Source organism: Gossypium arboreum, chromosome 12, assembly GCF_025698485.1.
Source record: "Gossypium arboreum isolate Shixiya-1 chromosome 12, ASM2569848v2, whole genome shotgun sequence".
In the NCBI taxonomy this organism is placed as follows: domain Eukaryota; kingdom Viridiplantae; phylum Streptophyta; class Magnoliopsida; order Malvales; family Malvaceae; genus Gossypium; species Gossypium arboreum.
The window spans coordinates 5,062,715-5,080,475 of record NC_069081.1 but is presented as its reverse complement, the minus strand read 5'-3'; the positions used below and the strand labels follow the sequence as shown (position 1 = coordinate 5,080,475).

At 30.4% G+C, this 17,761-nt stretch overlaps 1 protein-coding gene across 1 annotated transcript; it reads left to right on the top strand.

Annotated features, from left to right (window-relative positions):
• The first annotated feature begins 9,374 nt into the window (after positions 1 to 9,374).
• Positions 9,375 to 11,748, top strand: LOC108478602 (amidophosphoribosyltransferase, chloroplastic-like). Its single transcript, XM_017781069.2, has one exon. The coding sequence runs from the start codon at positions 9,687 to 9,689 to the stop codon at positions 11,442 to 11,444; it is 1,758 nt and encodes a 585-aa protein (XP_017636558.1). The 5' UTR covers positions 9,375 to 9,686; the 3' UTR covers positions 11,445 to 11,748.
• The last annotated feature ends 6,013 nt before the right edge of the window (positions 11,749 to 17,761 follow it).

Here is a 17,761-nt window from a genome sequence, read left to right as displayed (position 1 = left end):
TTCAGCATTTTCGAGTCAAACAAGCCTTAATTTTATAGTTTTTAAAACAAATCAAATTTTTAAACACAAATTATAAATTTGCTTCTCATTAATTAGTTATAAATTATGTTATATATTCAATTTAATTTAAAATAAATTATTTTATTATATTATTCTATAATTTAAATTCAATATTTTGTTCTTACCAAAATAATAGTTTGAAATCGTGGGAAAATAATCATACTTTGCAGTTAACTCATTTATTCTATTAGTTTTGAAATTTTTATTTATTTGCAAGAGTTGTGTTTTTTTAAATTTTAAAAATGATTTATATATTTAAATTATGTTTTTATAAATTTTTATATTAATTGCTTTAAAAGTAATTAAAATTGATATTTTTACATCATAGTATTTGAATATTATTTAAAGTAACTTAATTTTTAGGGATAATATATATATATATATATATATATATATATTTCCCTCGAGAATTTGGTACTTTAACTTTTTTGACATAATTGGTGCTTAAATTTGAAATCTGTCACACATTTTGGTACTTGTAGTGTAACAAAATGATGATATGACACTTATAAACAATAATACAACGACACATGGTAACCTTATATTATGCAATGTGACAAGCAATAAAAATATTTTAAAATATATAAATTTATTAAAAAAATTAACATCCAAAATGAATTTAGACAAATGATTGTCAAGATTTAGATGAACCTTGACGTGATATTGTCCAAATTCATTCCAAACTTATTTTTTAGTGATTTGATATTTCTCTTAATTTTAAATTAATAATTTAAAATTTTGATAGTTTTAGAAAAAATATATTTACATCCTGAACATTTATATAATGATGTTTGATTTATTCAATTAATCTGTGGAATTATTTATTACTGTTTGCCTATTTATATATGAATTTGCTAAACCGAACATGGATAATGTGGCGGATATGGAAATTAATTTTGAAATTTTGAATTTAAATATTTGAAGGCTGAGGAAGTATTCTAAGTAGAACTAGCAATTTTGAACAGAATTCGAAAATTCAGTTCATTAAATTTAAAGTTGCGTTGGATTGTTTGAAAAGTAAGAGGATTTAAATAAAATTATAAGCTTGAAAAATAAGCTTGGGAAAAAAAAAATTGTTTAAAAAATGTGTTAAGCCTTTAGTAAGGTTTTGTTTACCTGAGATTGGCCAGAATTTGTAAAAAGAAAATTATTATTTTGTTACAATTTTCCTATTATGTTACTATTATTTTATTGTTATTGCTTAAATATTATATAATTATTGTTTTATTGTTTATTTTGCAACTATTTTAGAGTCATTTGTCTGCTTGCTAAGTTGTATCATCTTTTAATTTATTCTCAATTTGTTGGGAGATACTTATTTTAATATTTTTAATGTTTTTATGTATTATATTTTATTTTTATATATATAAAATTTTTAATACTGAGCAGAGCTTGGACAAAAATTTAAACTTATTTTTTGAGTGGGGCCGAGATAAGGCCTATCAAACGGGTCTAAAATTTTGTTAGGACCCAACCCAACCCATGGATAGGTCTAATTAAATTTGAACTTGACCTAATTTGATTTGACTCAATTCGTTTAACCTAAATTCAAAATTAACTTGAATAATCTAAGCTCGAAATGACCCATATAAGTAACTAGATTTTAATTAAACATGTTAAAAAAGTATACTTATAACTTAAAGTATTAATTTGTTTAAAGTTATAGCTTGTAAATTGTAATTGTCATTATTTTTCATAAAATATGCAATTTCAACTTATATAATGTGATATCAATAGTAAATTGCAAATGCAATAAAAATTTGATGAAATTAATATACTATCTCATTATTTGCAAGTAAAACTAACAATAAAAATGAAATAACCAAAGTACACTACATGTCGTAGAAAAATCATACAATAAATAAAACTATAGTGTAAACTACACCATAAGTCACTCAATAATGCTTAAGTTTCTTTTTTAATCACTCAACTATAGAAAAAATACGAAATGATCACTCAATTAATCACATTTGTCATTTTTGGTCACCTTCCATTAATTTTCGTTAATTAGGTAATAGAAAGATGACGTGTCAAATATAAAAATTGTCATAATAACAACGGTAACATTCAATTTTTAGATATGAGTACAAAATCAAATGGATGTTAGTTGAAAGGAAGTCAAGGCAAAATAGCAAAGATTCTAAGAAATCTAATGGCATTAATGATGGAACGATCAAATGGAGTCAGATTGTAGGCTCTTTCTTTTATTAGCTCTTAAAGATGGTCCTTGTGATACGTATGACTCTAAGCAAGTTGGAAAGGCTAGTAATAAATGGAATGAGGTACTCATGAAATTTAGGTTGACCCTTGTTGTAACACTTCATTCCTAACCCGATCGCTGGGTCTGAGATATGAAGCAACTACACTTTCATTTCAAAATTCAATAAGAAAATTCATACGGGATAGTCAACATTTAATACTTCTAAAGACATCATTTATTCAAATCCAGGTCATAAGTAAGCTTATGAAAGCTCTCATGATACTTCGGAAACAATTGATGGATTAAAATGTAAAAAAATATCAAGATATGAGGTTGGTGTCACGACATTGCGGAGAGTAACTTTATGTCATGACTTCAAAAGGGTTGAGTCGCGACCATGAAGACAGTAATTTGCTATCATGACTTCAGTAGGGGAAGCATCGCAACATTGATGACAGAGGGTTTAGTGTCGCGATTTTAACAGGGGCAAGTTGCAAATTTAAGGTAGTGGGTTGAGGGTCGTGACTTCAAATAGGGGAATGTTGCGACTATAGGGATAGAAGCTTAATGTTGCAACACCAATAGAAGGATGCCATTACTTTGAGGACAAATCCCCTAAATTTTTACATATTTTCCCCAAACCTGCCAAGTATTAATCTCAAATGGTCTAAGAGACCCAAAAACTTAACACAACCTTGTAGGCATTATTTGAAATGCAAAATTACCATCCAATCAACTTGTTACCACATATCAACTAAACCTATACGCAAATGAATCATAAGACTTATAATAACAGAAAGACTTGATCAAGAATATATAACAAAGAACTAGGCATTTCCTAGCTCCATCATAACAAGGTAAAGCATAACACTTCTATACATGAGTTTGACTGTTACTTACAAAAGACATCCTATGTACATGCCACAACATTTGACACAAAAATAAACATACTCCTATCATCTTATGGATAGTGTGGCATCTGCACCAAGCCGAATTTGAAATTTCCAATAGCTGAGGACCTACACATAAAAAAACAATGGTAAGTAAGAATTCAATGCCTAGCAAGTTCAAAATAGAATTTACTATGCTTACCTTAGTTATATGTGGCATATTAAATGCCAAGCAAACTAAAACACAAATCTAGATAAACAAGGCATATAACATTACAAAGCAAGGTATATATATATATTCAAGTGTCAAATATCATATCCGCAACCAAAAGCATTAAGTGGCCATTCCATTTCTTATGTGATTATGTAACTCTCAATTCCTTCCAACGAGATACTCATCCATACCATGACAATTATATCTAGAGGGATTCATAACATGTCGTATCAGGTTCATTTTTCATCACTTAAAATCATATTCAATTTAACATTTCGCCAATGCAACCTTAGTAAAAACAAACTCAAACACACAGGTGGACTACACCACACCAAGATAGCTTAGAAGAGCATGAAGCAAACTACATCAAAGCACATAGTGCAAAGCCCATAATCAACAAATGCATATACATATGCAAATGCATCTTTCCACCACACCAAGGTCTTTGTAGAGATAATGCATACTCGATGATCCACAAAAAATGTTGGATCCTATCATGACATAACATTGTCTCCACATTATTATAAAACCCGTAAAGAAATGTGCATGCGACCCTATTGGCATGCCAATTGTATCTTAGTCTTTCTATTAAGTTCACATAGGCATTTATCATTCATGTACAAATACACATATGTTGTGACAATCACATTTCAATTTCCATAATTCATAAGTTGTAACCGGGTATGAATCACATATGCAATTAATAACACATTAAAAGAACTTTTTCCATTCTCATAGCTATATTTCAATAGACATATCGTCTTGCGTATAAAGATTATTTTCATTTCATAGTTCAGATATCATTATTCAACTTGCCACAAGCTCATTTATATTCATTAATGCTTCATTGCCAATCATGTCAATTCTATTGTAAATTTAACATGCTTTATAACCATTGATAAAGTTAATACAAAAATAGGCACAAGCATGCGTATCAAACAAGTAAGGATAATAAGTTCCATGAGAACTTACCTTTCAAAACAAAAAAATAAGAAGATTTTTCGAGGCTTAATCAACAACTTCAGCCTTTCCTTTGTTTGCTTCACTTTTTTCCAATTCTTTCTCTTGGTAATTTAAATCAAATTGAAAAAGAGAGAAACTTCTTCCTTTCAACCATAGATGGCACAAGAAGTGACAAAGATGGATGATTTGTTCTCTCACCATTCACTTAGATTATATATATAATTAACTACTTAATTAAACTTAACTAACTTTAAAACATGTTTTATATATTATTTAACCTCTCTTATTGAATCTAAGTAGATATTACCATTGTCTTCCACGACCATATTGAGACAATGGTTTAATAACCATTTAGGTCCTCTAATTAATTGTTAATTGGGTCCTTAAGCATTTTCCAATTTAAAATTCAATATTGATTAAACTTTTACAATTTAATCCCTAAGTTTTAATTAACGATTTTCTCGATTTAATTACTCAATCATTCATTAATATACATTCATTCTCACTTTGTAAATCCTCCTATTATAATCTCACAAACTAGGTTTATGAAATTGGGTTCCAAAACCACATTTTTCGATAACGACTAAAATTGAGTTGTTACACTTGTGGCCATAGTTGTGCAGGCTACTACTATGCCTGAGCAGGAAGATGGTGTTGTTGGGTCAACTAGTAGGGAGATGTCTAAACAAATCCCATGACTAGTGAAGAAGGGTAAGGCTAATAGGCCCAATGTGAATATTAGTTTGGTCAGATTAGCTAGTGGAGAGACATCTAAACAGGCTTCCGACCTTGTGGATGCGGACAAGACTAATGAGCCTAATGACGCTACAAGCAATCTCAGCTCAAAGATACTTCTTAATGCCTCTAAACCTTTTACGTGAAATATAATTTGTCTTTTGACAATAACTTGGCAGCTAAAACCCACTTTAATCCTACCTTAGAAGGACTTATGGGGTCCTTAGATTGTACTAGTATGTTACATGTTTCATAACTTCATTATAGTATAATTAGGATGATCCATACTTTGAAGAATACATGAAAAAAAGAAATCTTGATAATTTTAATGATACCAGATGGTGATAACGAGTACATATTAAATGTTAAAAGAGGAAATAACCCAACAAATAAGGAATGTTAGAGTAATTAGATAAAACTATATATGATGTTTATTTTTCTTGTTATTTCATTAGTAATCATATTATCGACTACTTTCTTGGACTAACATATTACATATGATTATTTACTTTCAATTTTCGTTACTATTTTAGAAAAAATTGTGCTGATATTTTTGTAGTGATTAATATATCTTTTAAAAACTATAAATTATGTAACCGTATAATTATAATATGTGATAGTATTATCAACTTTTTTAGATTAACATAATAAATATGATGATTTGATTTTAATTTTTATTACTTTTTAAAAATTATTTTATCATAATTAATATTTTTAAAACACATAAATATATAATAACAGTTTGTTAGTTAAACACATCAAACAAATTATAATTCTTTTTACCAAAAATAATTAAATAGTTAAAAGATAAAGAGATGTGTGGGTACGTATCCATGAGAGTCCGTGCAGTTTTTAGCCATTAGTGTTTGGTCAGTGGGAACCCAACGCTCACTTTCGAGGGCAAAAGCCTCATTTTGTTTTCATCTTTTTATGGACGTGGTTTTGGAGGAAGGAAATTTCAATATTACATGCAATAAAAAAAAATCCCATTGAAAAACAATTGGTAATGAAAAAAGCATTAAATTACTGAATAGTAGTATGGGAATGAGCAGATAAAATTTTTATACAGAAAAATTAATGGAAAGAATCTGCCTAATATTTGTTCTCACACCCAAACCATTTCCATTTCCTTTTATGGGACAGATTTCCATATAAAATCTCATGTTATATAAACCATTATATTTCTTTTCCCATGCCTAAACATAAATGTTGGTAATGTAAATTGGATAATCTCTAATATAGTCTTCTTCTTATCTTTTTTGAGAATTGGGAGTTAAGGCCGAATACACTCATATCATTTGGCTCGATTTGTGTTCGTGTCTCGACACGTATTGTAATATTTTTAGTTGAAGAAAATCTTCTGCTATTTCTAAAAATTGACACTGCTATTTTATCATTTTACCTCATTCAAAAACAATATAAATAGCAACATTTCTTAGCTTGCTTGTTTTCTGTTCAAAAAATTTTTCCGACCAAGTTTTCAGCTTTAGTTTCTAGTCTACTTTTTCGAATATTTTTGAGAAGACCAATATTATTTGTATTCCATATTCTTTATTTGAGTATACAAATATTGAAATACTATGTTAACCTTGGAGGGTGACGTCCATTACACGATTACACCGATCAGACGGATTTACTTCTAAGGCAATAATTCATCCACAATATAGTGATTATTTTATTTATTTACGCTCAATTTTTATCTTGTCAGTCCTAACAATTTCGTTTTGCAGTAATATATTTTTTAACAATGAATACAATTTAAATTATTAATTTATTATAGGTAGAAGTTAAGATTAAATTTTATAAAAGAAATAGCTAACAGATTGGTTTTTTAATAAATGAAAAGTTGTAAATAATAATTAAATAATCTTTAATTGATGTTTATAAAAAAAATTCTAACTTGATACCCTTATCAAATGCCTTACAATTTTAAATATGGTTGCGACACGTAGATTTATGTGATAATATTATTTTTAAAGTTTTAATTTAACTGGTGTTACCTTTTTTTTAAAATATTTTTATATTTTTATATATAATTTAAAATATATATAATAAAATTTAAGCTTAAAACCTTATAATTTTATTTTCTTCAAGTTTACTATTTCATTCGGCATAACATTTAGTTTTCATACAATTTTTTATAGATTTATTACATGAAATTTTTTCACTATTCTCGTAGATATGTCATAATTTAATCTTATTTAAATATATATATATAGATAATTTTAAATTAATTTATATTCTTGTGCGATATATGAGTCGGTTATATATATTAAATAATAATATATTTTATAACATTAGTTTTTTAAATATTTTAATAAGTTTCTTGAAAGAAATCATTAATAAACTAAAAACTAATGTAATTACAAAATATTTAGCTATTTATAACCATTTATATTAATGTTATTTTGTTTTAAAATATTTAATATTAAAATAATACAAAAATTCATCATGATTTAAATATTAATATTAATATATTGTAACTTAAAAATATTATTAATAATTTTTACAAGTTACTTATTTTATATATTGTTAAATTAAAATTTTAAAATTTTAAAATAGATAATATTGGATTTTTGTAATTTTATATTTATCTTTACTCTACTTTAAAAATTGAATGTAATTAATTTGAAAAATATAAATTTAATTTAATTTTAAAATTATAAACTATTGAAATTTTAAAATAAATATTTATTAAATAAATTTATAAATTTAGTTTTATAAATATTAATTTAATTTAATATCTATCTCATATATTTATTACGAAGAAATATATAATGAATGTATGAAAATGAGTTTTGTTATAATCCAAAATGAAAAATACCATAGTCTTATTTCATTTAACATTTTCTACTTGTATACCAAACCGTCGACGTTCATCTCCTCTCCTTCCATCATAGACAGCTTCAAAATCAAGCTGTGAAAGCCACGCCTCCAACAATTCAACTATTTCTTTACTAAATAATCTATACTACTATAGATAAATAAAGAATGTCCTTATGTAAAAAATATAAAAAAATTTATTTCTTTATATACACATTAAAAATATATAAAAATTCAGAAAATATATAATCTAGAAAAAAATTATAAAAATTATAATAATAAAATTTTTAAAAATACGATAATTAAAAAGAAATTAGTTGAAATTAATAATATTATTAAAAATATAAAATTAAAAATTAAAATTTTTAAGAATATTTTTTAGAAAATTTTAACATATATAATTTTAATACATTAAAATCATAAAACAAAATTACATTTATTCAAATCTATAAATAAAGAATATCTTACTATTTTAAATGATGTCTTACCTAAAAAATGTTGTTATTATTATATCATAACTAAAATTTTGAAGATTTAGAGTATATTGAATTATAGGTGATACTTACGTTGAGTTACACTTTCATTGTGTTTTAAATTAATATTTATATTACTATATTAAATTAAATATTTTTAAAATAGATAAAATCCAATAAATATTGAATTATTTTAAGTCATATGATATGTCTTAAACATAAGAAAAAAACATTTTACTATTATATCAAAACTATATAAAACAATAAAAATATTAAAGTGCATTTTTTATTGTTAAATATAATTTATATCACACACATTATGTCCAAAAAAAGTTGACCTAACATGTATTCTCATGAAGGTTCAAACTCAAGTGGATTTTATGGTTCAATATAGACTTACATCAACAATAATATCGATGCCAGCCGAGTTAAAATTTAATTAACTTAAATAATAAATAATGAAATAAAAACCATATTATTTTTTAAATAAAAAGATTAAATCTAAGAAGCTAATTATTAAAAAAATTATATGAGATCAGATGTTAAGAATTAGTATAAATTTACCTTTGATAATTTAATGTGTCAAGTGTGGCGAAAATCAGCATTCAAAAGAGTCCAAATTTTGACTAAAAAGGTCAAAAAGACAACCCTAAAATAAGATAAGGTATTCTCGGACCGCTAGGCTGAACATAATTAGTTTTTTAGGAAAAAGAATGGAATGAAAATAATTGTGTTTTACTAAAAGTAAGGAAAAAGTAATCCTTTTTGACTTTTTTTCTTGTTTTGTATAAAGAGAAAGAAAAAGGAGATTTGGCATTAATTTGATTTTTCACAATTGGGTTAAATTAAATTAATATATTATTTCTTAAATTTATTGAATAAAAGCTTTTTATATACATAAAAGAAGTGAAATTTTAATTGAGGATATATTTTTGAGAATTAAATAAATTTAATTTCATAAAAATAAAGATATTTGTGGATGCTTATTGCGATTGGATATGAATAGAAGTAGGGTTATTGTAAATTGTAATAGAAATTTGATGGACACGGTGCATGAAAAATATGAGAAAGGTTAAGATTCTTTCCCATCCTAATTGTTGTGAGTGGAGAATATGAACAAGAGGGTCATATAAGTGTTCACGGTGAGATTAGTCAAAAAGAAAACAAAGAATCTGATGACTCAATTGAGAATCTGGTGGTGACAAGCCCACTTTAATCGACGCCCGCCTCCCTTTGATTCTCCTGTATGTCCAAAGAAACCAAGAAACAGAGTCTTCTTTCTTTAAACCATCCTCTTCCTCTTCCTAAAACTGAATAGCAAATCATCCATGGCAGCCACCGTCAATCTTTCATCAACTCCCTCAAACCCCATCTCTAAACTCCCTTCTTTTTCTCTCAACTCGCCTCAAAAACCCTCCTTTTCTCTCTTTCCAAACTCCTCTTCTTTCCCTTGCAAACCCTTTTCCCATTCCCTTAAATCTCAGTTTATCACCTCCTCTAAAAACCCCATCTCTGACTTGTTTCCACCAAACAAAAGTGGCCCAGAAGGCGATATTGTCTCTTCTTTTAGTGATGATGACGATAAGCCCCGTGAAGAGTGCGGTGTTGTGGGTATCTTTGGTGACCCTGAAGCGTCTCGTCTCTGCTATTTAGCTCTCCATGCGCTTCAGCATCGCGGACAAGAAGGCGCTGGTATTGTAGCTGTGAACAATAATGTTCTTCAGACAGTTACTGGGGTTCGTTTAGTATCTGAGGTGTTTAATGAGTCTAAGCTCGACCAATTATCCGGTGAAATGGCAATTGGACATGTTAGATATTCAACTGCCGGTTCCTCCATGTTAAAAAATGTGCAGCCTTTTGTTGCTGGATACCGGTTTGGGTCTGTTGGGGTTGCACACAATGGGAACTTGGTGAACTACAGAGCTCTGAGGGCTATGCTTGAACATAATGGTTCAATTTTCAATACTAGTTCTGATACTGAGGTGGTGCTTCATTTGATCGCTATATCAAAAGCGAGGCCTTTCCTTTTGAGGATTGTTGATGCTTGTGAGAAGCTTGAAGGGGCATATTCAATGGTGTTTGTGACTGGGGACAAGCTTGTTGCAGTGCGGGACCCATATGGATTCAGGCCTTTGGTAATGGGAAGGAGGAGTAATGGTGCTGTTGTGTTTGCCTCTGAGACTTGTGCTCTTGATTTGATTGAGGCGACGTATGAGAGAGAGGTGTACCCTGGTGAGGTACTGGTGGTGGATAAAAAAGATGGGGTTCAATCACTGTGCTTGATGCCCCACCCTGAACCAAAGCAATGCATTTTCGAGCATATCTATTTTGCACTGCCTAATTCCCTTGTTTTTGGACGGTCTGTTTATGAATCAAGACGGGTTTTCGGGGATATACTTGCGACCGAGTCTCCCGTAGACTGCGATGTCGTGATTGCAGTGCCGGATTCAGGGGTGGTGGCTGCTCTTGGTTATGCAGCCAAAGCAGGGGTACCATTTCAGCAAGGACTCATCAGGTCTCACTATGTTGGAAGAACTTTCATCGAGCCTTCGCAGAAGATTAGGGACTTTGGCGTTAAGCTCAAGCTTTCGCCGGTTCGTGGCGTCCTGGAAGGTAAGAGGGTGGTGGTGGTGGACGACTCGATCGTTAGAGGAACCACATCTTCGAAAATTGTTAGGTTAATTAAGGAAGCAGGGGCCAAGGAGATTCATATGAGGATTGCAAGCCCACCAATTATAGGTTCTTGCTATTATGGAGTGGACACACCAAGCGCCGAAGAGTTGATATCTAATAGAATGAGTGTGGAGGAGATTAGAAAGTTCATTGGATGTGATTCACTTGCATTTCTGCCATTTGATAGCCTGAAGAAGATGTTATCTACTGATTCTCCAAAGTTTTGCTATGCTTGCTTCTCAGGGAAGTACCCTGTTATGCCAAGGGAGGCTAAAGCGAAAGGGGTTGGTGATTCCATGGATGATGGATTGAATGCACCTTTAGTTTCCATTGATGGACATTGGATTAAAGGACCGCCGAATTTTGACCTTGAGAAAGAGATCGATCCGCTGTATCAACAGAGCAAGATTTAGATGTTTCAAGCATTGGTATGGTGATTGGTTATTGATACAAATATCTTATTGATCTGATCATAGTTTTTTTCTTTTCATTTTACTTCAAGTTAGGGTTCTACATTCTAAAGCTTATACAATTCTGTCCCATTGTTGCCTTGAGCAAATTATATAACCAGTAGTATATGGGTTTGTTTTGTTTACAATGGGCAACCAGATGAAGTTTGGATATGTAGCGACGTAAAAAAAAAAATTGTTTCGCTTGGTCGCTAATTGTGGCGATTTATTAAACATTTGAAAACCAACTTTCGATTTCATTAACAAAGGGAGTCGCCACCGATTCTTTTTTATAGGTGTGATCGGACACCTAATAAAATTATTTTAAAACAAAAAGAAGGCCAAATTTAGGTCTACGTGAAAGTCCAGAGAAAAATTGGGGTTCGAGTCGATTCTGTGAGGAAGGTATTAGCACCCTCGCGACGCCCAAAATTGGTATCTCCTAAACATGTGTTGACTTGATTTTCAAAAATACGAGTTCAATATAATATTTAATCGTGATCCGATTGAAAAATGAGAATTTTAGTTTTCGATTTTTTAGAAAGGGTATCCGCTTTTTAACACAAGCCATTTAATTTCACCCAACATAGCGATGAAATCGATGGCTTAATATTAAATCGATACATTGCCTTATTTTTGAAATTAATTAAAACATGAGAAAAATATTCCTAAAGTGAGAAATTAAAATAGATAAAGGACAAAAAAAATGATATCATTAATGAAAAATATTAACATGGAATACTAGAATATTAGAATAACAATAATAATGATATTTACAAAATAAAACAAATCATGTACTAATAATAAAATAGGAAAAATGATATATTTGGTAATAATAATATAAAATAATAATATGTACATAAAAATACATATGTATATATATATGCATATAATAAAAGTATGTAATAATAATAATAATATCTACAATAAAAGAAAATATTAGGAAACGTACATAAAAAATATATACATAAAATTTACAACAATAATATAAAATAATGATATGTACAAATATATATATATACATATGTACATAAAATATACACTAATATAATAATAGTTATAATAATACTAGCAATAGTAATAATTTGTAATAATAATATATACACAATATGGTATTTAAAAATATATATATGTATATATAATAGTATCTAAGAATATATACATAAGAAATATATAACTAATGGCATTAAAAATATATACATAATATATATAAAATACTTAAAAAAGAAGGGGAAAGAAGAGAGAGAGGGGAAAGGAAATCCGGCCAAGGGGCCGATCACCGCCGATCGTCGGTCGCCGTTCATCGTTGGCCTTGACCACCATACAGTGGCCGAAAAAAATTCTTAACAATATATGTATATATAAAGAAAGAAAAAAACAACACAAAAAAAAGAAAAAGATTCAAAGAAGAGGAAAAAAAGAAAAAATGCAACCTTTTTATTGATATTTTTTTGTGTTCAAAATTTGAAGGGATTTTTGTGTTTTTTTTTTCTTCAATCCTTGTAAAATCCTCCCTCTTCTTTCTTACATGATTTTTGAATGGCTTTTTATAGCCATCTTTTACATGATTTTCTATTTTTTTTTTCTATTTTGTAGGTGGTGGTGGTAGACAATGGGAGGAAAAATGGGGCAAGTGGGAAAGTGGTTAGGTGGCTAGGTTTTTTTATTTTTTTTTGGTTAGGTTTTTCTTTTTTCTTCTTTTTTTTTAGGGGGGGTTAGGTTTTTCTTTTTTCTTTTTTTTTAGGGTTAGGGTTTTTTTTTGAGAAGGCTTAATGGGCTTTTGAATTGGGTTTAATAATTGGGTTTTGTAATGGGTTTGGGTAGATGTAAATGGGTCATGGGTTAAGGGTTTTAGTGGGTTTAGAGGTTTGGTTGGGTTTTGATATAATCGGGCCCGGGCAATTTGGGCTTCTACAGGATACATGTCATATGTTATAATGGCTAACAAAGGATTTCATTTCTTAATACTATCAAGCAGAAGACTTGTTGAATTTGTTCATTTATAAGCCACTCCAAAGTATGGAGAACGTAATGCTGCATGCGTATACGTGTGTGTAAAGGTTGGGTCTGCCTTAAAGATTACAAACTCAAATTGTTTAGCTGCATGCATAACCTGGTTATACATATCCTAAACATGATAGAATATACTCTTCAAAAATACATATGATATGAATACATGAATGATAGTAACAAAAATGAATACATGAATGATATGTAGTTTTTGGACAGCCATACCCTAAAGAGCTGAGGTTGGGGAGCAATTTCTATATAAACCCCACAAGAAAATCTTATACTTTCCCCTCAGAAAGCCATCCAACTTTCATAATTTGGAGGTTAAATAGTATATTCTTCAACCATTTAGAATTTAGTCTCTTACTTTTATTTTAAGAAATTTTGACTATCTACATTTTAAATTTAAAATATAAATCTAATTTTTTAACACCATTAAAAATTTTAAAATTTTAAAAATAAATAAATTCTTAAAAATAAAAGTAAAAAAACTTCGGACCAATAACTTATTTTTAACTTAAGGAATTATAAATAAATGATGAGGTTTAGGAAAATATAAATGAAGGTAGCTAATGGAAGTGGAAGGGTAAAAGAAAAGGAAGGTGACGAGATTGGGACTTTGTTCTACCTCCCAACTAAAAGTGGCCAGCAAAGCATACCTAAAGACCCTGTCATGTAAGCTAGTGTGAGAGTACTAGGCAGCACTGGGGATGAACATTAGGCCAATTCGATTTATTCCTTTCTAACATTTCAGAAATTGATTAATGGCAGTATGCGTACTAAAATTCTTAACAATATATGTATATATAAAGAAAGAAAAAAAAACAACACAAAAAAAAAAGAAAAAAGATTCGAAAGAAGAGGAAAAAAAGAAAAAATGCAACCTTTTTATTGATATTTTTTTGTGTTCAAAATTTGAAGGGATTTTTGTGTTTTTTTTTTCTTCAATCCTTGTAAAATCCTCCCTCTTCTTTCTTACATGATTTTTGAATGGCTTTTTATAGCCATCTTTTACATGATTTTCTATTTTTTTTTTCTATTTTGTAGGTGGTAGTGGTAGACAATGGGAGGAAAAATGGGGCAAGTGGGAAAGTGGTTAGGTGGCTAGGTTTTTTTATTTTTTTTTGGTTAGGTTTTTCTTTTTTCTTCTTTTTTTTTGGGGGGTTAGGTTTTTCTTTTTTCTTTTTTTTTTAGGGTTAGGGTTTTTTTTTGAGAAGGCTTAATGGCTTTTGAATTGGGTTTAATAATTGGGTTTTGTAATGGGTTTGGGTAGATGTAAATGGGTCATGGGTTAAGGGTTTTAGTGGGTTTAGAGGTTTGGTTGGGTTTTGATATAATCGGGCCCGGGTAATTTGGGCTTCTACAGCTGCCCCTCTTTGCTCATTGTCGTGCAACGATAATAGGGCAAAGACTTTCAAGGAAGACCAAATTTGCCCGGTCTTGCTAGGTCTTGACTTGCTTTGGAACTCTTCTTGTTTAGTTAGTCCCTTTTCAGTCCACCGCATCTTGTAGCTTTGGTTCACTCCACTGCATCTTGTGATATACGCCTTGTAGCTTCAATTTATTCCGATGTAACTTCAAGGATATGAAATGTATGGCTTCGATCTACTTCGCTGTAACTTCAGAAAGGTGAGATCTACAACTTCAATCTACTCTTCTATCGCTCGGTGAGATAAGGTTTGTGGTCTTTTCTTCTGCGACTCGGAAAGGCAAGATCGATACCTCGATCAACTCCACTGCAACTTTAAGGAGACAGAATCACGTCTTTAATCGCCTTCAATCTTTATTCTCTACTCGGCATGTGATCCCGAGCTCAACTCATTTTTCGCAATATGAATTGACTCTCTAAAAACAGACATTAAAAGCAGAATTGAAAATAGCTCAGCACGTGAGCCAAGGCTCAACTCACCTCTCGCAATATGAGTTGATTTTTTGAAACTTAACTTGAAAAGTAGATTTTGAAAATACCTCGATATGTGACTGAAGGTTCAACTCACCTCTCGCAATATGAGTTGATTTTTGAAAAACAGAAATTAAAAGACTCAACTCAACTCTCGCAGAAAAAAAGCTCAACTCACCTCTCGCAATATGAGTTGAATTTTTTTGAAAAAAAAAAACAGAAATTGAAAATAGCTCAGCACGTGAGCCAAGGCTCAACTCACCTCTCGCAATATGAGTTGATTTTTTGAAACTTAACTTGAAAAGTAGATTTTGAAAATACCTCGATATGTGACTGAAGGTTCAACTCACCTCTTGCAATATGAGTTGATTTTTGAAAAACAGAAATTAAAAGACTCAACTCAACTCTCGCAGAAAAAAAGCTCAACTCACCTCTCGCAATATGAGTTGAATTTTTTTGAAAAAAAAAACAGAAATTGAAAATAGCTCAGCACGTGAGCCAAGGCTCAACTCACTTCTCGCAATATGAGTTGATTTTTGAAAACAAAATCTGAAAAACAGATTTTGAAAATACCTCGACATGTGACCCGAGGCTCAACTCACCTCTCGCAGAAATTACAAGCTCAACTCACCTTTCGCAATATAAATTGAAAAAAATACCACAGTGTGTGATCTGAAGCTCAACTCACCTCTCACAATATGAGTTGATTTTTTTTTTTTGTTTTGAAAACAGAAATTGAAAATACCTCAACGTGTCTTGAGGCTCAACTCATTTCTCGCAATATGAGTTGAATTTTGAAAACAGAAATTGAAATTACCTCAGCGTGTCCCGAGGCTCAACTCACCTCTCGCAATATGAGTTGATTTTTTGAAAGACAAAAATTGAAAATACCTCAGCATGTCTTGAGGCTCAACTCACCTCTCGCAATATGAGCTGATTTTGAAAAAGTAGAAATTAAAAGGTTCAACCCACCTCTCGCAATATGAGTTGATTCTTGAACAACGTAAATTGAAAACAGAAATTGAAAATACCTCAACGTGACTCGAGGCTCAACTCACCTCTCGCAATATGAGTTGAAATTAAAACACAAAATTGAAAATACCTCAGGTTCTCGAGGCTCAACTCACCTCTAGCAATATGAGTTGATTTTGAAAAACAAAATTAAAAGGCTTAACTCACCTCTCGCAATATGAGTCAATTTAAAACATAAACTAAAAATACCTCAACGTGCTCGAGGCTCAACTCACTTCTCGCAATATGAGTTGATTTTGAAAACAAAAATTAAAAATACCTCAACGTGTCTTGAGGCTCAACTCATCTCTCGCAATATGAGTTGATTAAAACACAAAAATTGAAAATACCTCAGCGTGCCCCGAGGCTCAACTCACCTCTAGCAATATGAGTTGATTTTGAAAAACAAAAATTAAAAGGCTTAACTCACCTCTCGCAATATGAGTCAACTAAAAATACCTCAACGTGTCCCGAGGCTCAACTCACTTCTCGCAATATGAGTTGATTTTGAAAACAACAATTAAAAATACCTCAACGTGTCTTGAGGCTCAACTCATCTCTCGCAATATGAGTTGAATTTTTGAAAGACAAAAATTGAAAATACCTCAGCATGTCTTGAGGCTCAACTCACCTCTCGCAATATGAGCTGATTTTGAAAAAGTAGAAATTAAAAGGTTCAACCCACCTCTCGCAATATGAGTTGATTCTTGAACAACGTAAATTGAAAATGAATTGAAAATACCTCAACGTGACTCGAGGCTCAACTCACCTCTCGCAATATGAGTTGAAATTAAAACACAAAATTGAAAATACCTCAAGCGTGCTCGAGGCTCAACTCACCTCTAGCAATATGAGTTGATTTTGAAAAACAAAATTAAAAGGCTTAACTCACCTCTCGCAATATGAGTCAATTTAAAACATAGACTAAAAATACCTTAGCGTGTCCCGAGGCTCAACTCACTTTTCGCAATATGAGTTGATTTTGAAAACAAAAATTAAAAATACCTCAACGTGTCTTGAGGCTCAACTCATCTCTCGCAATATGAGTTGATTAAAACACAAAAATTGAAAATACCTCAGCGTGCCCTGAGGCTCAACTCACCTCTAGCAATATGAGTTGATTTTGAAAAACAAAAATTAAAAGGCTTAACTCACTTCTTGCAATATGAGTCAACTAAAAATACCTCAGCGTGTCCCGAGGCTCAACTCACTTCTCGCAATATGAGTTGATTTTGAAAACAACAATTAAAAATACCTCAACGTGTCTTGAGGCTCAACTCATCTCTCACAATATGAGTTGATTTTCCTTGAAAAGCATGAATTAAAAACATCAAAATACCAAAACCTGTCCTTTAGTAGA